Genomic DNA, 22,304 nt, shown 5'->3' with positions numbered 1-22,304 from the left:
ACAAAGAAATTTTATTATCTGCTTGCTTTGTATTTTATCCGGGAATTTACAGACTTAATTTTAGATTTAGCTAATTTAACACATAATGGGTCTCTAAAGGCCGATGTATTTTTAGACTCATCAAACTTCATTTAAATATGGGAAATATTAAAATCAATATGTGATTTTACAGACTTTACATTGTTTATGAATTTATTGTAGGTTTGTTTATGGCCTTGGCCCAGCTGCTTAATGTATTGAGAGGAATTTATGAATCAAATATCTGTTATAAATCTGCTTTAGCATACCATAAATTCTTAGCAGATAAACCTTTAAACACAATTGAACTAAATAAAATCCAAATATTTGGGGTGGAATAAATAAAACAAACCATTTCTCTTGCCTCTGTATCAAAACTAACTGAAATAACATTAACTTGAGGTTTAACCCTAGGTATGTATTTAATTTATATGAAAACAGGTCTGTAAATTTAGTTTTCTTGGGTTGAATTCAGGGAGAAATGTGTCTTTAACAGTTTGATGGCAGACAAGCACAGAAAATCTGATTCAGCAAAATCGCATTACTGATCAAACTCAACTTCAGTTTGTGTGGAAACCTCTTTCTCTGCAGGTTTCTTGTTTGTAATAGGCTACAGGTAATGTTATTTTGTTGTTGCACAAAATGAAGTCAAGACTGTATGTTCTGATGTCCAAAGCTTATTATAATGAGTTTAAATATGTACAGGAAGGATATGATGTAATATAGCAAGATAGAATTGTTAACAGCCGGATCGTAGTGGGAGAGAATATTGACTGTGTCTCATATATGAAGTATAACATTGTCACCAATACTGCCTTAATGTATAGCTGATGTGAGTGTGAACATGTTTTGTGTTTACTGTTTTCCCCTCACATGTGCTTTACATTTTGGTCTGTGCCCATTGGGGTTCTGGGGGTTAAATGTGTGTGGTAAACTATGATGACGTCTGTCTTGTTTGAATTCCCATTGGGAATCAAGAAAGTATTCTGAGCTTCCTAATGTCGATTAATTAACTGTGTGCAGTCTGGAGGTGTGGTATAATTTTGTCTAAAACTTAATACACCAGAGGTGTGGACTCAAGTCACATGACAAGTATGATGACTGTAGACTCGACTTGACAAAATCAAAAAAAGACTTGCAACTGGACTTTAACACCAATGGCTCATGACGTCACATGGACTTGAGCCTTTTTACTCAAAATGACTTGATACCCTCCCCAAGACCAAATATAAATTATGATATAAACAAAACTATGTGTAAAACTTCATTCAATTCAAATAAGACATTTGTTGTATGAAACTGTGCCTCTGCCTTTTTGCTGTACAGGTTAAACCTTTATTCAATTAAGTTTCTTTCATTTTTAACTCATGTTAATGTCCTAAAAAAGTTTAGGACCTAACACTTGACTTGACACTTGACTTGCTTGTCTCAACCGGTGTCGACTTGGGACTTATGTATTAGGACTTGAAACTTACTTGTAAAACAATGTCTTGGTTCCACCTCTGTAATACACATTGTTAAAACCATAACTCAATCTTTATTCTGTTAATGCACATTTTATCAGTTTACTTTTGGCGTGACTAAATTAAGCAGGCAGCTCGCTATCCGCTATAACCTATTGTACTTTTTCCTTGCCGTTCTTGTGGTTAGGTGAATTGTTACAACATGAAGTTTATGTGCACACAGGACTTCACAGATTGAGATGGTAATTCTCCTTCAGGCAGGTCTGGAAACAGTCTCAGTAGTAAACAGGAGAGGAAACAGCCCCACCTGGTGGTCTAAAAAAAAAACTGCAGCTGTAAGCAGCCCTGTATGGAAACATGAATGTTTTCCGCCATGAGAAGAACTTCGGGTACCTTTCCTCGTTAGTATAGTGGACAGTATCTCCGCCTGTCACGCGGAAGACCGGGGTTCGATTCCCCGACGGGGAGAATATTTTCTATAATAACTGAAATTGAAATAGGAGGTTCTGCCAGCATACTATAAACAATGATGATCTACCACGAATCAGGTCATGGTTATTGATTACGAATACGGAGGATGCATGTGTCACATTCTATAATATAGCTCTTCATTTTATATATATATATATATATATATATATATATACACACACACATACACACTAATATAGTTAGTAATTTGTTGACAGAGTGACACAGACATGTCGGATTAAAAAGGAGGAATTTATTTCTACAAATTGCTTGGACCGCAGGAACATATATGAATGTTTACATTCATATATCCAGCACATGACAAAGTAAAGGTCGGAGTTGATGCGCAATCGGAACAGAACATATTATGGTAAAGATGTAACTAAGGTGAAGAGACATGAGGTGTAATTACTACATACGTCAACAGGAAAGAGCGCTTAGTTGAAGCAGTGGGTGGCCCTGAAAAGGGCCTTTGTGTTGGTGGTGCAGCAGCGGGTTTACTTGGAGCTGGTGTACTTGGTCACGGCCTTGGTGCCTTCAGACACGGCGTGCTTGGCCAGCTCACCGGGCAGCAGCAGGCGGACGGCGGTCTGGATCTCCCTGGAGGTGATGGTGGAGCGCTTGTTGTAGTGAGCCAGACGGGAGGACTCGCCGGCGATGCGCTCAAAGATGTCGCTCACGAAGGAGTTCATGATCAGCATGGCCTTGGACGAGATACCGGTGTCGGGGTGGACCTGCTTCAGGACCTTGTACACGTAGATGGCGTAGCTCTCCTTCCTGGTCTTCCTCTTCTTCTTGCCGGTCTTGGTGACGCTCTTGGAGACGGCTTTCTTTGAGCCCTTCTTCGGCGCTTTCACGGGATCAGGCATCTTCTATCACGTCGTTTGCAGCTTTAACGAATAGCCCTACAGCTCTCAGGCTGAATATTTATATGCGCTGGATGTAAATTAGGCTGCGCTGTCCCTCGTACGTGATTGGCTGAGTTTTAAACGCGACTGAGCATGCTCGAAATAAGCGCTGATAAGCATTCCTCTAAGCAGAAAAATATACTGATTTTTTAAAGTTGAGTGTATTGACTGAAGTATTCAGATAATTTACTAACACTACACTGTACAATGTCCACTGTGCCTGTTATACTATTATTTATCCTTTCATCATTATTCCTCATCATTCATGTAAAGTAGAACATTGCTGCTGTAGTTGTTGAACTGGAGCTCATTCTGAACTGTAACTAATGATTATTTTCATTCTAGATCAATCTGCTGATTATTTTCTCCACTAATCAATTGATGATTTGGTTTGTAAAGATTCTAAAAATAGCTTTTGTCCAAATCTCAATGTTATTAAAAATATTACAGTTATTACAGACTTTCACAGGAAAAGCAGCAAATCTTCACATGTGAGAAGCTGGAAACATCAAATGTTTTACCAATTTATTTGCTATCAATCAACTAATCGTTTCAGCTGCCGGCCTACTTGTAAAAACTGTTGGGTAGTTAAAATTACAAAACAGCACTACATGTTGTAATGCAAACACCTAGTAAGATCTCAATATGCCCTCTGAGATGTAGGGAGCAGAATTATGAAGTTAATACGTCACTGGTGATGTTAAAAATGATTTCTGAGGCAAACATACTGGTTCAATGTGTGAACTGAATATAGGGAACCCCCCAAAAATCATTCAGTTAACCAAATACAGCGTTTTGAAGTTATAATGAATAAAGATTCAGGGTAGGTAGTTTTTACTAATGGGTTAATTTTATGCTTGTGATCACCTTAAACCATCATTTCTCTCAGATGGTAGCTGCATTATTAATGACACTGAGAAACTTAATTAGTAGTAGTTGATGGAAGGATAAACTCTTCAGATGAGTGAGCGGCCCTTAAAAGGGCCTTTGTGTTTGAGTATCAGCGGGTCTGGAGCAAGTCTAGCCTCCGAAGCCGTACAGGGTGCGGCCCTGCCTCTTCAGAGCGTACACCACGTCCATGGCGGTGACGGTCTTTCTCTTGGCGTGCTCGGTATAGGTGACTGCATCACGGATCACATTCTCCAGGAACACTTTGAGTACACCGCGGGTCTCCTCATAGATCAGACCGGAGATCCGCTTTACTCCGCCACGACGTGCTAGACGGCGGATAGCGGGCTTGGTGATCCCCTGGATGTTATCGCGGAGCACTTTGCGGTGCCGCTTGGCGCCTCCTTTACCGAGCCCCTTTCCTCCTTTGCCTCTTCCACTCATCTTGCCGGTTTGATTCTTCTACGGACAGCGTAAAAAGTACCGTTGAAGCGCAGCAGTTGGGTATTTACATCTTTTCTGCGGACGTTAAAGAGGCCCGAGTGTCGCTGGGCGGGGCCATACTCAGCTTTCCTAAAGCCCCGCCCCCACACCAACATACCTTATTTGTACACATAACACTCACATGGGCCACGTTGTAGACATTGTTTTGGAGAAAATAAAACTGAATATAAAGATCAGCCCACGATACACACCTGGCGCTGAGACCGACAGAGTTTGCTGGTGACTAGAAGCTCTTTCACCAGAAACTGCAGCAGCTCAGGATGAAGAGGCACAGATCTCTTCACTGCAGCGCTCATCAGTTATGACTGAAGTATAACAGAATTACCACAGAGCATAAGACAATCCATTTTATTGATTAACATGATTGTTTCGCAGATGGAGAAACAAATTACACTGTAATTACCATCTACTAGTGACTCGTTTCAGCAGGTAATGTGGACCCTGAGGTAGACGGTACTAAAACAGACATTATTATGTCAGTTAGAAACATGAAACAGTCACTCTTGATTAAGATACAGACCACTAAAATATTACTTCACCTGCTAAGTCTATAAATTGAAGTAATACTTCATTATAATATGAAAAAAACGTGTGGTGATACATTTTATTCATTCACACATTCTTGTATGGATCGATGCTTAGTTTAAATACTCTTAGCCTTTATAGTCTAAGCAGGTGAAGCAATCCTACTAAATTCCTGCTTTAAATAACATGCATTGAGAAAATCAATTCATGAACCCTATTGGTCAGAAGGAACATCAGCATGCAAACACAACATTAGTGGAACACAGCAAATGATGATGGACCAGCGGCTGGCAGCACACAAAAAGATTCAATGATATTGATAACAGATTGGCAATTAATGATGCGGTTTGAGCCAAAATCAATTTTGAATGATCAGTCAGTAGAAAATCAAACAAAAAATGTACTTACTGTACACGTGCTTTGGTGGGTGTGATATGCTCTGCGTTGTTTTCTCCAGCTCCTCATCATTCCAGTCATTATTTGTTAGGTAAAGATAAAGGACTGGTCCACGGACACTCAGCTTACCTTCCAGTTTGCCAAAATTGTTGCTGGATGTTTGATGCAGTTGAAGCAAGTTCAACATGCCCAGGTTATCTTTTCATTATCTGTCTTCACCCCAACAATCACAATCAGGATAAGCAGTCACATGAAGCTGGTTATCAACTCAGTAAATCAACCCTGTACAATATGAGTGTGTTGATTCGATGTGCTCTCATGGCATGTAGCTATGTCAATTTTAGTAGGCTATTATTCTTTTATTTCCACATTAAAAGTATCGGGCTCTGAGTAAGTGGTTGTTCAAACTCGCTTTTAAGAACTTCCCTTCTCTTCAAAAATCAGAATCATTTTTTTAACACACATAAAAATGTTCCGAACATTGTTCTAAATTAACTTCATAAAGCAACGACACAGAAACTCCATTCACGTCATAAAAGGTGCTCAAATAGTGCTTGAAAGACTGAATCTCAACATTTACTCCCCACACATTAGCCTAGGCCTACCTTCCCCCACATAGCAAAAGGTGGGGCGGGTCAACATGCCACATGACAGTCTCTGTAGATAGCTACTAACATAAACACTTTCCTATTAAACTGAATTCCAATAAGCCTACCAAACAATTGCAAATGGAATTTGTAAATAAATAAGTCACTTAATGTAAACGTAAATGTCAATGAAATATGGTAGGCCTATAGTGTAGGCCAGATATCTCCTCAGATGTCTTTTAGCGGCCTTTACATGGCTTGATGTATAGCCTAGATCTGAAATTTTACATATAAAGTTCTGTTAACCTGTGGTGAAGTTCAGGATATCAGTAGCTGAGTTGGTTGTAAGTGGTACACACAACTCTTTATTACAGCCTATGTTAGGCCTATATTGTTCTGTTGATAAATAGTAAATAGATGTTTATACGGTGATAGGGCGTATTTAGCAGAATCTAAATATTTACACGAGACATACAAAATGGCTAAATATTAATGTTCTGTTGACCGCTGGATGTAATGGCAGTGTGTGCCCTACTGCCGAAAATAATGCTGCGTTCCCGACTACTGGGAATTCGGAGTTATCGCAGTTGAAACTTCCGACCTCTTTCCAGGTGCATGTCTGACCTTGACAAACTGATGGTTATTTGTCAAGTGTGCACACAACTGAACCCCTAGCAGTGCCCCTGGTGCACCGATGTTAACATTAGCAACATATTTCCAAATCACCTTTCGGAAAGTTTCCGAGTTGCCAAGAACGCAGCATAAACACAGCAGGCTATGACGTCATCTCCGCGCGACGATCGAGTCTTCCAATTTCGCCATGGCCGAATCTGAGTATGTATTTGTTTTTAATTATATCAAAGTCCATCCGTTCTTTCTTTGCATGCAGTGATATTGCTTTGAGTCTTTCCAGGAAATAAAAGGTTTGCTTATTCTGTCAAGACCTATATTTAGAGGGTTGATGGTAAGAAAAAAGAGCATTTAGGGAGCTTTATCTCACATGGGGTTTACTTTACATTACCGAGAGATAGCCGCGACATAGCTATTGTAATATTTAGTGAACATTTTGAACTACTTATGTGTAATTGGAGTTGTGTAGCTGACACCCTATATTTTGTATGTTCTGTTTGGATTTAGTCATTTTCACACATGTTGAGCAGCTGACAATAAGTTAAGTGAACGTTACAATAATCAAACTGGAAAGCTGACGCTACATGTGGCTAACGTTATCGTCTGGACAGAGGTGACAGCTTGATTCCCACCACGTCTTAAGGCTGTAGAAGCCTTACAGTATAGAAGTCATGGGGATGTCATATGTTTCACAAAAGCTTTCCTCACTGACTATGTGTTTGTATGCCTCTGTTCTCAGGTCAAAAAAAGTGATCAAGTTAGTTCCTGAGTATCTCCTGAAAAAGAGGAAAGCATACCAGGCTATTAAAGCCACACAAGCCAAGCTTGCACTGCTTGAGAAGAGAAAGGTAAATGAGAATTTTTTCCCTTGGGATTATTTTGCAACATGTTAAGAAGTCAAAAACAAGTGAAAGCATAAGGACTAAACTGTGATACATGATGATAAATGATAGATCAGGCTTTACAACAAACATACCATCTATATTTATGTGCTGCTGTATAGTTATGTGTGTATTTCTACATTATTCCAGGTATCAAAAGGCAAATCATTAAAGTTCAAGCGTTTAGAAGACCTTTTGAAAGACAGTCACAAGAAGCATCGTGATGAAACTCGCATCCGCAGAGGCGAACACAGGCCCCCTGCCCCTCTGCCTCCTGCTAAGAACAGGCTAGCCTTCGCCGTCCGGATCAGAGAGTGAGTACTTTGACTCAACGGGTTTTTAAATGAAATTCCTCCCGATGTTGTCTCTGTTACGTAAATAGGTGTGCTATACAGAAATTCATCAAAAGCTGAAATTGGTTGTACACACGCAAACAGGAGATCATGTCCAATATCTGTTATACAGTGAACATTTTGTCAACAGATGAGTTGTGTCAAAGTGTCAAAGTGAGCACTCGTTTGGTAGGTTTAGTTAAGAATCTTCTCGTGGGAGGCAGCAGGTGTAGTAAACTAGTCAGAAATCATAATCCCTCTACATGCTGCATGCATTTACCTCACATCACAGTTCACTTCCCTCTCAATGTCTAATGTAACTTGAGCCATATAAGTTATGTGGAGAAGTTTTGGGGGGAGTTGCGTACACATTGACCATAAGTAAAATGTTGTCATCAGTTTAGTCTAGATGTTGAGAATTTGAATGTACCACAGGGCTGTCTGTTTCCGCTTTGTCCGGTGTTCAAACTTAAACCGGTTTGATATTATGTGAACAGACTGAGCCAGCATTTGGAATAGTCAAAGTTGTCACTGACATTTTAAGCTGCTGTAGGCAAGAGACAGCTAGACAGCCCCAAAACACATGTTCGTGCGTAGTGAGTGCACAGGCAGAGTGCGCGCTGGAAGGGTTGGTAGGCCTGCAAATCATTTCATTCAGACCAAAGGAAATGATTGGCTATTAGGGTAATAATAAATAATAATAATAATCACAATATACCCCCCAGTCATTCAGCCCTAGTAGCTAACCAGCTATAGTTTGTTGGTACAGTCATTAACATAACAGATTCAAGGGTAAGTGCTTAAATCACTGAACTCACCCTGCCTTTATATGGAACATGCCTTTAATTCTTTACTATGCTGGTAGATCTGAATGAATAACACTTTGTTGCTCACTTTTTCTGTTAATCGAACTAAATGATTGTATTGTGAAGTGGGGGGGGGGCTCATTCATTGGATTTCATTTTGTTACACTTGGGAGCGGCTGACTCACATGTGTTACTGGTACGGCATTTGGCTTAATATCAAACAGGTTTGAAATGTTTTATATTGGCCCAAGCCTAATGTACACATCCTATTCTTTGGTTAGATACTTATGAACTGGTCAGTCTCACAATACAGCAAGCAGACTCAGTTTAAAGTGCAGAAACGTATAGAAGATACCTTATATTTTTTTTCTTTAAACTGGAAACTCTTAATGGAGGTGTATGTGATTCTACAAAAAGACGAGTATGTTACAATCGCATACCCCACCTTTTAAAGCAGGGTTAATCGTGAGCTTAAACGAGCACGGCATGATATTTGTTACTGTAGGATTGCGTTGCCATGTTTTTCTTTTCTTCCTTGCTGTGTCAAATGTGTTTTACTACCTCTGTGGCTATCTACTTTCCAGACTTCCTTGTAGGAAGCAAGATTAACTAATACCTGGTACACACTAGAGGACTTTAAAATCTCATCTGATTTTAAAATCGTGGGCTACCGCAGACAGAAAAATAATTGATGATCCTCTCCTGTTAGAATTAAAGGTGTCAGTCCTAAAGTGATGAAGGTGGTCCAGATGTTGAGGCTGAGGAAGATCTTCAGTGGGGCCTTTGTCAAAATCAACAAGACCTCTGTAGCCATGATGAAGGTGGTGGAGCCCTATGTGGCTTGGGGGTAAGTAACAAATTACTTTGTACTTGTTTGGTGGTGGTGGGGGGGGGTTGTTTTTGTCTTTTGCATGTTATAAACACATGGTAGCTTCCCAACAGATTTCCCAACTTGAAGTCTGTTCGTGAGCTCATTCTGAAGAGAGGACAGACCAGGATAGGCAGGAGGAGAGTTCCTCTCACAGACAATGCCTTCATTGAGCAGCACATGGGTGAGTCTCTTCCTCAGTTTGATTTAGCCACCGTAGAATGATACCAAGGCACATCACCAACACTCATGTCAAACTTAAATTTCACTCAAGTTAATGAACTTCTACTTGCTGATTGCAAGGTCATTACTGAGCGCAATCACCTTAATTCTCTATTGCAAGACCAGGTGTATTAACAGCTGCCGAAGTATGTTTGGCGACCCAATTTTAGCGTTATAGCGAGAAACACAGAGAGAGATGTTATCTGGTATTATGTTACAAGATGCGGCCGCAGATGTCATCCGGTACCATGTGGTGCTGATTGTTTCAATAGGCTACGGCATTAACAAGCCTCCTCCACATGCGGCACACCTGCTGCTGTGGAAAGCGAATCACAGCTGGAAAAATCCAAAAGACGAGTTCTGTCTCTTTTCTGTAACTTTATAAAACATACTGTTGATGGAGAAAGTCAGCAGAGCAGACACATACAGGGAGAGAGAGACATGAAAGAGGTGGGGCAAGTTATGCCTTTTTTCAGTAAAAGACCAGAGAACAGGAAAAGCAAGGTGAGCAGATTCAAATAGGGAGTAAACACTAAAATAAGGTGGAAAATGAAGTAGAATTAAAAAGGGTGAAATAAGCTACTAGAAATAGAAATATACCCACCTCCGCCACAGTTCTGTCATTCTGTGGGAAAAGCTGTATTCAGATTAAATGAAAAAAGGGGAAAAGTCTATTTATACCTCTCAAGGGGAAACTCAAAGCAAGTGTGTGTGTTCAAATACTTGAAGGTAAAAAATGCTGCAATGTTATATTACCAAGACGTGATATTTAAAAACTTAAACAATGTAATGTGTATTTATACTGTTAATTTGACAGGAGTTGTTATTGTATGCCTTTTGGTGATCAGTTTAGAATTGGCTGGGGTCTCTGTCCATAGCTAACAATGATACTTTTTTTACTTAAGACATTTACATAAGCAAGTATTTTCTAACAGTGAGATTTGTGTCTTGTACTGGCCCTTGTTCTGACACTTCACAAAGTGTCAGACTGTTATAACACAGTTCAATTGGATCATCAAAGGAGCATGTGAATGCACATAGAGCTGCTGGTTGCAATTCGCAACACTCACCACTAGATGCCACAAATTTACCCACTGAACCTTTAAAATTGGTAAACCATTTTGTTTTAGGCTGTTTACACATGCACGCCCTAAAAAACAAAAATTTGGCATACTGAAATCTGTGAATGAAGTGTTTTCCGTGTGCACTAATCCCAGAATGGTTAGTTTGGTGCATGGGCTGTATGTATCTGTTTGTTACTTGAATGTTATTTCAGTTTCTAATTGAAGTTCTATCTCATGAAAAACTTGATTTGTGTAGCTTTAAATAATAGCTCAAAAAATGGACAGCCTTCTTGTCATACACGTGTGTGTGTGTGTGTGTGTGTGTGTGTCCCCTCCCTTTTTTGGTCTTGTTTACACTCTGTCACCATCCTGTCATCCATAAAATCTTTCCATACCTCCTTTCTCATCACTCTCCTCTCCTTCTTGTTTCTCAGGTAAACATGGCATCATCTGTTTGGAGGACATGATTCACGAGATCTACTCGGTTGGTAAGGCCTTCCGGGCTGCCAACAACTTCCTGTTGCCTTTCAAGTTGTCAGTGGCTCGTCACGCTGCCAGGGATAAGGCTGGGCTCCTGAAGGACCTGGGAAAGCCTGGGTTTCGTGATACAGACATTAACTCTATCATCAGACAGCTGAACTGAGGAGAAACGCATCCAATGTGGACACTCCAGTTATTTCGAGAAAGCTTTTGTTCTTGAGGAGCAACAGCCAATGATGTCAAAATATGTTAAAAATATTTTTGGTTTCTTTGGCAGTGAAGCTCATGGGAGTCCCCCAGAGTCATTTCTCATACATTAATCTGTACACCCACTCTCTGGTTACACTTACTCTCTAACTGCAACTGCTGGGAGACATCAGAAGGACCTAAAGTGGAGACTATCGTTATCCATGTTGTTTTTTTGTTTTGCACATGTTTGAAATACAATATCATGTAGTGCCCCCTCCCCCCCGACCATGGATTAATGGAAGCAGTTATGCTCTTTGGTAAAAATGTGTAACAATATTTTGAATCACTCGTGACATGTAAAATATTGTCAAAAGGTGCTTAGTTGTTACACAAAATATTCCTCAATTTGTCAGAAGAATTGATCCCTACTTATTACCTATGCAAGGACAGTCATAGAATAATTAGGACGGCTTGTCCTGCATGCAGGAGCAACCAGCCCATCTACAGCTAGCTCATTTACTGCATTTAGTAGTGTTCAGTGTGGAAAGGTGTGAAGTCTGAAAATCTGTTAAACACTCATTCATTGACTTATGATTCACTGTTGATACACTTTGTTTTTACAATAATAAAAAAAAAAGATCCAGTACTTTTGTAATGATAATTAAGATGTTTGATAGAAAATGAGAGCATGTCTGGTCATACAGAAGGTGCCATCACTGTACACAGGAAACATGATGTGTGGATACTCTGCTCTGGTTTTAGTAATTTGATTATCAGAGGCACCCTGCACCAACTCCAAGTAGTTTACATTATATGATCAGCCAGCATTTCCCTAATCATCCAGAACTTTGTGAAGTGTGTAGAGACTTTGTCAGTGCTGAAGAAAGTTTAGATGATGGTTTCCCTAAATGCATTTCTATCAGGTTGGACATAGAATTATTAGTTTTATGAATGTAATCAGTTAAGGCTATGGGATTATGTCATGTTTGTTCAGCCTCATTCTCCCCCGTGGTGTTAGACTGGTGTCACTGTGAATTCAGTGAGGCATGAGTCACCAGCCAGAGGAGGGGAAAGATGTGGCAACCAATGCAGCTGCGCTTCTGCTAATGCGCACTGGGAGAAATGGAGAATGGCGCCGGGAACGCTTGATGAATGTCATTGATGTATTCCCCAAAGTGGACGCCTGTGTGTATGTGTGTGTCGCCGGCCAGATGGATGCTACGGAGGATAGTCCTGTCACAATGTACTTAGACGTTGAAATGAACAGGTAAGAAACAGACAACCGTGTCTATGTTTTTTGCGGGGTAAGTGATGTCAAGTCTACAAAATCAATCGGCAGGCACATTGCCATGGCAATTAATAATGATGACTTCCCTGCCTCCACCGCGGCAGTGGTTGCAGACTGGCGTTATGAGAAACGCTGAACCGGTTCTTTGCACATTTGAAGTGATGAAATGATTTCGACAGACGGCTGCTTATCTTGTGAGTCACCTTCATTGGCTTTATAGTGTAGTTATACTGCATTCCTTTCTAAGTGGAAAACTTGTGCTCATAAATCAATGCACCAGCCTATTCACATATATTTCAGCCCGCCTAAGCATGCTATGTCGGAAAGGTCGTAATTATAAGGATTTGGAAAATGTGGCGAATGAGGACTGCAAGCAGGGTCGGCAGGCCATCAGAGGGCGCAGTCCTCCCCGAGCCACAAAAAACATTCATTAAAATTAATTATACAGATTTTTAACATTTGTGCGTTTGTTATATGGAATGCACCCACTATGTATAAAATATAATAGAAAACCTCTTCCCCTCCACATGTCTGCATATCTCAACAGCATATGAGGCGGGTCTCTGCAGCAATTTAGCCAATTGCTGATTAAATATCAAATCAAATAATTTTATTTACATTGCAAAATCACCACGCAATCTATGGTTCCAATTCACTTTCCAAAACACACTCAAATACAAAAGAGTAAAAAAAATAAATGGAACATGACAAAAAGATTTATGTCACCCCTGAAAGGGGCTATTATTGTATGGTGAGCCACTGCTTATTTAACTTGATTAATTCCAAAGTACTGACCTAATTAATGTTGTTTTTTTTTTTGGTGGGGGGGGGTCCATCTCAGTAAGGTAAGGAATTTTGAAGCAGAAGTTTGCTCGAGCTTATTATCTGTAATCCTCATGGCACTTGACTCCCATTCCTACTTTCACTTCATGTTTACTTTGATCTCTATTGGTTTCCCCAGCTAAACAAGGTCCACAGGTTCTCAATAAATAAACATATTCTAAACATTTTATAGAACCAACCGGGTGATTTAAATAACACTCATGTTACTGTTTTTATGTTGGAATAATAATAATTGTTAAATATTTAACTGCAAAGGAGTAGGCCTACTGCGTTTTTTGATCCCTTCTGCTTTTGAGATTGACCCACAGTGAGATGTTTGCTGAAATTGATTGGATGTGACACAGTCCTACGTAGAATATTTCTACTGGCTGCATTAAGCGCTTTAAAGCCGTGTAATGGCAAACTAAGCCTATTTAACAATAAAAACCTACTGTGGCTATAGTGTATTTAGTAGTAGTAGTATTTTCAACCAAAACGATTCAAACCATGTAAGTGTAGCAACGATAATAAATAACCGAAAGCGGAAAATGACTTGTGGGTTTACCAGGAGCGCGTGAAGCCAGCTAGTAAAGTGGGCGGTCTGTCAACGCCTGATCCAACGAACACATGCGAGTGATGTGCCGCAACGTCAGTGTTTAATCAGCGAGGAATGCTTAAAGGTAAGCCTGTTCAGTGATTTACTCAATTCTGACGATATTCATATGGAAAGGATTGAAACGCGTGTCGTCGTCTGTGAGGCTGCCGGGTGTTAGCTGACCTCGGTGCGCCTGATAACAGAAAGAAGTGTGGACGATTGGGCAACAGGACCATGTGCGCGCATAGTTAAATATCAAACACGTTTGTGTGTGCTGGTTCCTGCAGGTTGCCGTTTCCTCATGGCGCGATAGTAAATGCAGCGGTATTGGTTACAGGACAGCGGGTTAATGTCCTGTCCCGCGCAGTTAACTGCACCATCGTTCAGCCACGTTAGCACGCCGGCTGGCTAGCTCACACTGGAGCTGAAATGAAGGACTTGCCGGAGCGTGTGGGGACTAATTAGCCGACAGCAGGCATTTGTCTACATTGCATATTGGAACGGGAATATGTACCGAAATAATACACACATTCTTTATCAGTAGACGTTGAGGGCTTAACTTGTAACTTATGTTGGGGGTGACCTTTTAGACAATAGCGTTAATGGTTAACAGACAGTTGTTGGATTCCCCACTATATCCTTACACTGTTCTGTGAAAAGCCAGTGCTCACTTGGTTTGAGTGAACCTGTTTAATCTTATTACCGGGAGAGGGGAGGCACTTTGACTACTTTTGAAAGTCCTGACTAAGGACTGAGTGGTCACAGATGTTTATTGAGAATGAATAGAGGCATTGGGTGTCTGAAATGTATTTCTGCTGTTTGGTTGCTGCTTCTTAGTTCATGGTGTAACCTAAATAGATTGAAAACTGAAGTCACTGTATTCATTGTTTGGTGACATTGTGCTAACTGGTTCTCAGATTGAAGCCTTTCCCAGTGCCTTACTCTTAAGTTCAAACACATTTCCCTGGCCCAATACAGTGGAGCAGCATCATCAACTGGTGGTCTGCAGGCCACATCCGGTCCCACAAAGCTCCCCATCCTGCTCACAGAATGGCCACTGATGAAAGTATTGCAATATTTATATATTTGCTGCACTAGGAATTGGGAATCTGTGGAGAAATTTGTGGAAATGCTGAATTTGGTGACTGAACATTTCCTACTTCTGAAGCTTCACATTACTAGCATTTAACTGGCGAAAGACATGTTGACTTTTATTATGAAATAGTCACAGGAAATGCAAATTGAACAAATGTAATTGAGGACCCCCGTAATTGTGTCTTCAGAGAAAGTTGGATAGAGTTTGTAATGTTTTGTGCAGCGATCATAGGAAGGTGCTTCTCGAATAATCCTGTCCTTAAAGTGTACGTGCGCACAAACATGGCGTTAAGCCAAAAAAAAAAAGATTTAAAACACCGGGCGCACACCTGCAGGTAACTTTCCCTTTATGAATCACAGTCAACCTGGAAATGTGCACCTGTGGATCCGCCTCATATCCATTCCTCAACATGCCCACATTAAACTATAAATAAGTAAGCGACGCACACGCACTGGGCCATCCGCGTGATGTAAAAGGAAATGTAATTTAATCAGACCAGGCTACCACCTTCAATTGCTCTATGGTCCAGTTGCGATGCTTACGTGCCCAATGCACACACTTTTGGCAGTAGACCGGGGTCAAAATGGGCCCCCTGACTGGTCTGCGGCTATGCAGCCCCATACGCAGCAAACTGCAGTGCACTGTGTGTTCTGACACCTTTAGTAATCGGGTACAACTGATTCATCTGCTTTGTGTGGTGACATAAGGAGTCTGTTCATCTTTTCTCTCCATGCCCTTAAAAATGCATCTTCTGTAACTTCTGCATATTACATTATAATCTATTAATTAAGCTATATGTCTCATTATCATAAAAAATTTGAAATCAAAATGGCAGATGGACCTAATTATTGATTATGATGGAATTTTTGTGTGTCAGAATGACAGACACAAAGTCTAACGCAACCTCTGATCGCTCAGTGTCTCTGCTATATGTTTGGGGCAGGCTATGTCACAAGTCAGGGCTGGATTCTCGTGTGATATTGCCCACACCTAGTTTAGCATTTATCAGTATTCAGCCCATGCCCAACATGTACCAGCACATAAATCAGTGGTAGCAATTTTATATTTCACTGGTCAGTAGCTCTTTATGTTTGCTGCTTATAAACATTTTATCAGCGCTGTCTAGTTTGACAGTTTGGTCCAAGTTTCATTAGCTTGGTGCGTTGTGCTGGTCAGGCCTGCTGTCTGGACTCCGGTCCAAACTTGCAACCCATAAGAGCAGTGAGATATGTGACTTTTCACATGTGGACTGGACACACTTCTGTTGGTCTTCGTATCAAAACTGCCCCACATTAGATCCACTTCGGATGAAAATCTGTCTAGATGGGAAGGGGGCCAGACGGATCTGCCAGAGCAAATGAAACATGAGCTTGGCGGATTCGTCTGGGTTCCTAGGCTAGTGGAAAGGCACAGCTGTAGAGAAATAGGCCTCGACCAACTGGTGCAGAAGCAAATTGCTTGCTGTGAGCCATGTTCTTTGTATTGAACGTTCCTAAGTATTGTATTTTGTTGCCATGTTAATGCAAGCCACTAACTGTACACTATTCAGATTGTAGTAGCCTGAGGGGTTACTGTTAAGTATCCTGTTAGTGTCAACATAGTCCTTCTACAGTCCTACAACTATTTCCATACTGTATCAGTAGTGGAAGTAGGCAGTGTGGAACCATTTTAAAGTTTCAGAGAAAGACGCAAAAATGTCTGTTTGCAGACGCTGTTCTGCTGAATTGTCTCCTAGCACACCCACTCCATCTGTGGCTGACTTCTTAGAAAATGCAACAAAAGGTCTGACCCGCTTTGACTGTTTCTGTCAATCGTTACTGGAAGGTGAATAAGCTAGCTGCACCTACATTTGGAGTGCACACGTATTAAAGCCTTTATGGTAAATCCACTGAAACGGCCCAGTGCGAGCTGACAGGCAGGTTAGAGACTTTATCCTGTTAGTTTGTCTCAAGTGTTGCAGTATGAGAGTCTCTTTTCATTATATTCGGCTTCGGCCAAGAATTTTTCATTTCAGTGCATCTCTACTTTTAGAGAGCAGGTTACAGGACCTTCTCTCACTCACACATGTCAAAATGAAAAAGTGCTCCAGGTTAGGCTGCTGGACAGAGCTGCTTTGTATAAATAAAATCCCAATGAAAATAAACTGCAATATGAAGTCCGTCACGTGATGTAACCTTTAGTGGTTCCCACAAAATGACAGTGAAACTATGGGTTTGTATATTTTAGTTGTAAATATTTGAAAAAATACAATACCCTTTTTTGTGTAAATTATTTCTTATGTTACCATTTTGGATTCTGACGTTAATGTACCCGGGCGGTCTGCACACGTAAAAAGCTGTGAAGAAATTTTTTTTTTTCCTTCTGGGTTAGGGTTAGGCCGATAGACAATTCCGTCGTCCATCGGCAATGGCTGATAGACAGGTTTTAATCCCCACGAACATTATTATTATAAATTTTAAATATGCTTCGCACTTTCCTCGGAATTCTCTTCTCCCCCACACTCAGGCCCAGGTGAGCCTTGTGGGCTTGTTAATGACGCAGCCTTCAAACAACCGAAACCAACATCTGCACCTGTGTGTTCACTGCTGCCACTTAATATTCCCAAAGTGATGAAATAATTCATAAAGTCAGTCTTGCATTTGATTGCGTGGTCAGTGAAAGTTGACTAAAGTATGTAAACTTGCCACTATAGGAACAGTGGTTAAATAACCTTCGAAACAAGTCACAACTTCATCTTGCATCTGCGCACATCATAGGTGCGCTGCAGTACTTAAAGATATAGTTTAGCACTACACCTGGCAATCTGTAAACTTTCTCAGGTGAAGGTGACATCACCTGAAGGCAACCCTACAAGAGCAAGACTGCCAAAAAAGGCCCCGCAATGCTACAGATATTGAGCGTCATCGATGGATATTTTTTTCTTGTAAAATGTACGGTGTAATCGGCAACAACACGTGTTTATTAATCGATGGGAAAATGTCCTCAATGTTGTATCCCTACCGTAACTGTGAAGCTTCTGGGCTTCTTTATTTTTTTTTTTAGCACTGGAGGGATTTTAATACCATGCCCTTTTGTAATGTGCCAGCTTTTAATGCCTGTTTTTCACATTGATGCTGCTCATTTTATGGCATCTTAACAGTAGGGGTCTGATTGTTTCTGGCCAGCAGTGCAACAAACGGCTGCAAGCTCCAATCTTATAACTCTCAACAGTAGCAAAGGTTTCTATGAAACAGCAGATCAAGGTGTCCATTATACTGTGTGTGTGTGTGCGTGTGTATGTATGTGTGTATACAGTGTGTGTGTGTGTATGTATGTATGTGTGTGTGTGTGTGTGTGTGTGTGTATATGTATGTGTATGTGTGTGTATGTATGTATGTATGTATATATATATATATATATATATATATATATATAAAAAATATTGTCTTGGTGTGCCTTGAACTACAGTACATAGCATCTGCAAAAGATTGATGTAGCATCAGTAACAAAATGTGATGCTTCCCGTTTATCTTCCTCTTGTCTCAGTCTGTGTTGTTGGTAGTTATGTCAGTGAGCAGGCCAGGGTTCAGCTGAAGGTTTAATGATTACTTAAATTATTGGCCTTTTCGGTCTCTGAGATACAGATCTGGGGCCTGTGGGTGCACACATCCCAAAGCTGATGATAGCCTGTGAGTAAGCATTATTTTGTCATCAAGTTTTGGCACTTGTCGGGGGGTTGCATCTGCGCCGCCGATGTCCGAGATTGGTCGAGGCAGCTCTGAATTTTCATGAATATCGGGAGACTGCCAAAGGAGTTAAATCCAGTTGTTTATCTGGATCTTCGTCTCTCAGGAGATTCAGCTTCTCCCCTTTTCTCCCTCTCTCCTAATTTTCATGTTACCATGGCGCTCTCCCTCTGTGTGTCCTGTCTGTGTGAATGCTGTTATCCTCGCGTATGTTTGTGTGGCCTGTCCTCTTTTCAGGTCTCTATCCTACTTAGTGGATGACACCTGAAGCTGCTCATTTATCCTCCTGGATCCATCCTCTTCACTTATGTTTCAAAGTCTACATGTTGTCATCTTAACTGTATATATTTTACGACTGAGCGAGACTGAAAGACAGCATCAAGGAGGCAAAGTGGAGACATAGCAGAGACTGGCAAGAGACCTCAACACCAACAACACCAAAACATCACAGGCAACCAAAGCGGGGAAGCTTCATATGTGAGGCCACATCACCAGATGAACTTAACCTTTCATGCTCGCTTTGATCTCCTCAACAAGGAGTCAGCTGGAAAGTCTACTCCACCTCCAGAGGACCGGCCCCTGTCAGGATCCACAGCAGACGTGAGGAGAGTCCTGTTGAGAGTGAATATGAGCAAATCAGCTGGGCCTGATAACATTCTTGGCCGTGTACTAAAAACCTGTGCCAATCAGCTAGTTGATGTTGTTACTGACATTTTCAGTTTCAGGGGTTCCCACCTGCTTCAAGACAGCCACCATCATTCCTGCACCTTCAAAGTCTGCAGTGTCTGAACGTCTACCGCCCTGTGGAACCCACCCCTATTCTGATGACATGCTTTGAGAAACTGGTTCTTCAGCACATAAAGAACAACATCCCAGCCAGCCTGGACCCTCTTCAGCTTTCAGAACCAACAGATCCACAGAGGATGCCATCTCCACTGCCCTCCACTCAGCCCTCACACACCTCGAGGAAAAACAACGCCTACATCAGAATGCTGTTTATGGATTTCAGCTCAGCATTCAACACTGATTCAACATTAATTTCCCCATGAAACTGATGATGCAAACTCAGCACTCTGGGCTTGAGTACCGCCCTCTGGTCGAGGCAGATAGCCGAACAATCCTGAGTCTAGGTTCTGTTGAAGGTTTCTGCCTGTTTTTAAAAGGAAGTTGTTTCTTGCCACTTCGCCAAGTGCTTGCTCACGGTAGGAATTGTTTGGTCTGTGTAAATAATAGTACAAAGAGTCTAAAACCTGCTCTATATGAAAAGTGGAGTGAGATGACTTTTGTTATGAATTGGCCCTATATAAATAGAATTCAGTTGAATTAAACTCGGAACTTGGATATTTGACGTCCTCACAGTCAGACCCCAGACAGTTTAGATTGAAAAGAAAAAAAACATTTTAATAAATGGTAATAGCGTATTGCTATACTTGTAGAATCACAATACATATCGAATCGGCACCCCATCGTGATCGTATCAAACTGGGAGATAAGCGTATCCGCCCAGCTCTAATTATATGTAGTGTAGTTGGCAGTACGCATGGGGCTGACCTGAACTATAGTAGCAGGAGAGTTGTATCGCATCACTGTCTGGAGCTGCTGTGCTGGCTCTGGGACGGTCTCGTCCTCTCTGCATATTAGCTTTGCTGCAGAAACTGTCGCCACAGTTTGCTAGCCCACAACTTAGCTAATGCTAGTTATGTTAGCTGTTGTGTCGTCGTGCGTTCTATGTCATGGTATTTCTTATGGTATTAGATTTCTCCAGAATCTCATACCCCACCTTGTAATAACCAGATAAGTATATAATGTTTGAAAGGCATTTGGAAAAGACAAACTGCACTGCTATTAATCAAACTGACCTTGTAAAATTGTGAAATGAGATGGAACTGCTGTTCTCATTTAAAATCAGTTTTATGACTGATACAAAATAAGACACATTTCTGTCTCTTCCTGTCGAGGACAAGAAGAAGAATTCCTTAGTATTTCTCAGGTTCACTGCTTTAATCCCTCTTAATATTCTGTTTGAGTGGTCTGGTTGCCTGATGAGGAGAATGAAAATGCGTGGTTTGCTGTGAACTACTTTGATAGGATTTTATAAAGCACTGGCCTCATTCACCAGTCTGACCTGTTCTGCTGCGAACCTTCCAGTGCTCTACCTGCTCTCTCACCATCAAACAGCAGGGTCTTCTGTTTTCCACCATTTACACACAAAATGGTAATGTATGGGTGAAAGCACCGAGGCCGCCAGCTCAGCTCTGGCTACCTCATGTAATGTATAATCATTGTCCTTGTGTTGCCAGGCAACCACGGTCTCCCTGACCTCCTTGTGTGGCTTGTGTTTTGTGACGCGGTCTCATACACACTGCCTGGCCAAAACACAGGCAGGACTGCACATGCAAGTTGGAGAGGTGCTTGGCCCTTTTTCAAGCAGGAAAAAAAATGGTAGTTCACACTAAAGTACACTAAAATGTGTTTCTGAAACATTTTTGAAAAAAGGGAAATAGGCAATGCAGTCACAGAATATTGATTCATATTGAACCTGAAAGTCAGAATTTATTGCATTTGTTTCACATTGATACTGCCAATTTTAGTATGGCATCTTTTTTTCAACTGACTTTTTATTTAAGACATAATACAAAGAACACAAATAGAGTTGCTTATACAATTGGTTATTTTTTAATTGTTTATATCCTAAACATAGTTCTGACATTATTAGTCAATAACATTTGTTTGTGCTTTCATACATTTCAATACTCATGATAAATAGACAACGAAATAAACAAAACTAAAAATTTGGAAGGGGGGGTGACTAAAGTTAGTATGGCATCTTAACTGTTGGGTTCTTATTGTTTCTGCCCAGCAGTGCAACGAAGGGCTGCCAGCTCCAATCCTGTAACTCTCTACAGGAGCAAAGGTTTCTGTGAAACAGCAGATCAACGTGCCCACTATATACAGTGGGTACGGAAAGTATTCAGACCCCTTTAAATTTTTCACTCTGTTTCATTGCAGCCATTTTCCAAAAATCAAAAAAGTTCATTTTATTTCTCAGTAATGAACACTCAGCACCCCATCTTGACAGAAAAAAACAGAAATGTAGAAATTTTTGCAAATTTATTAAAAAAGAAAAACTGAAATATCACATGGTCATAAGTATTCAGACCCTTTGCCGTGACACTCATATTTAACTCAGGTGCTGTCTATTTCTTCTGATCATCCTTGAGATGGTTCTACACCTTCATTTGAGTCCATCTGTGTTTGATTATACTGATTGGACTTGATTAGGAAAGCCACACACCGTCTATATAAGACCTTACAGCTCACAGTGCATGTCAGAGCAAATGAGAATCATGAGGTCAAAGGAACTGCCTGAAGAGCTCAGAGACAGAATTGTGGCAAGGCACAGATATGGCCAAGGTTACAAAAAAATTTCTGCTGCACTTAAGGTTCCTAAGAGCACAGTGGCCTCCATAATCCTCAAATGGAAGACGTTTGGGACGACCAGAACCCTTCCTAGAGCTGGCCGTCCGGCCAAACTGAGCTATCGGG

The 22,304-nt window shown here is 40.9% G+C and overlaps 4 protein-coding genes and 1 non-coding gene across 7 annotated transcripts in view; 3 read left to right on the top strand and 2 right to left on the bottom strand.

Annotated features, from left to right (window-relative positions):
* Nucleotides 1-1,877: 1,877 nt before the first annotated feature.
* Nucleotides 1,878-1,949, top strand: trnad-guc. The gene has a single exon. It is a non-coding gene; the product is annotated as a tRNA-Asp (tRNA).
* Nucleotides 1,950-2,190: 241 nt separating this feature from the next.
* LOC123977499 (histone H2B 1/2-like) lies at nucleotides 2,191-3,199 on the bottom strand. The gene has a single exon (XM_046060235.1). It carries the CDS (start codon nucleotides 2,819-2,821, stop codon nucleotides 2,450-2,452), a length of 372 nt encoding a protein of 123 aa, XP_045916191.1. The 5' UTR covers nucleotides 2,822-3,199; the 3' UTR covers nucleotides 2,191-2,449.
* Nucleotides 3,200-3,371: 172 nt separating this feature from the next.
* On the bottom strand, nucleotides 3,372-4,289 carry LOC123977500 (histone H4). Its single transcript, XM_046060236.1, has one exon. The coding sequence runs from the start codon at nucleotides 4,190-4,192 to the stop codon at nucleotides 3,881-3,883; it is 312 nt and encodes a 103-aa protein (XP_045916192.1). The 5' UTR covers nucleotides 4,193-4,289; the 3' UTR covers nucleotides 3,372-3,880.
* Nucleotides 4,290-6,542: 2,253 nt separating this feature from the next.
* On the top strand, nucleotides 6,543-11,878 carry rpl7l1 (ribosomal protein L7-like 1). 2 transcript variants are annotated; one of them, XM_046060528.1, is made up of 6 exons: nucleotides 6,543-6,594; nucleotides 7,130-7,238; nucleotides 7,422-7,585; nucleotides 9,119-9,256; nucleotides 9,352-9,461; nucleotides 10,998-11,878. In XM_046060528.1, exons 1-6 carry the CDS (start codon nucleotides 6,581-6,583, stop codon nucleotides 11,204-11,206), a joined length of 744 nt encoding a protein of 247 aa, XP_045916484.1. In that variant the 5' UTR covers nucleotides 6,543-6,580; the 3' UTR covers nucleotides 11,207-11,878. The 2 variants fall into 2 exon arrangements, with proteins under 2 accessions (XP_045916484.1, XP_045916483.1); XM_046060527.1 differs by lacking the exon at nucleotides 6,543-6,594 and adding an exon at nucleotides 6,960-7,003.
* Nucleotides 11,879-13,910: 2,032 nt separating this feature from the next.
* The window catches only part of slc5a6a (solute carrier family 5 member 6a), a 25,066-nt gene continuing 16,672 nt past the window's right edge, over nucleotides 13,911-22,304 (top strand). For both annotated transcript variants that reach the window (XM_046060524.1, XM_046060525.1), the window contains exon 1: nucleotides 13,911-14,022. The gene's annotated coding sequence lies outside the window, so the exon portion shown is untranslated. The remainder of the gene's footprint in view (nucleotides 14,023-22,304) is intronic.

This window comes from Micropterus dolomieu, linkage group LG10, assembly GCF_021292245.1.
Source record: "Micropterus dolomieu isolate WLL.071019.BEF.003 ecotype Adirondacks linkage group LG10, ASM2129224v1, whole genome shotgun sequence".
Lineage (NCBI taxonomy): Eukaryota > Metazoa > Chordata > Actinopteri > Centrarchiformes > Centrarchidae > Micropterus > Micropterus dolomieu.
Note: the sequence above shows the minus strand (reverse complement) of the source record. Positions and strands in the feature narration are given on the sequence as shown.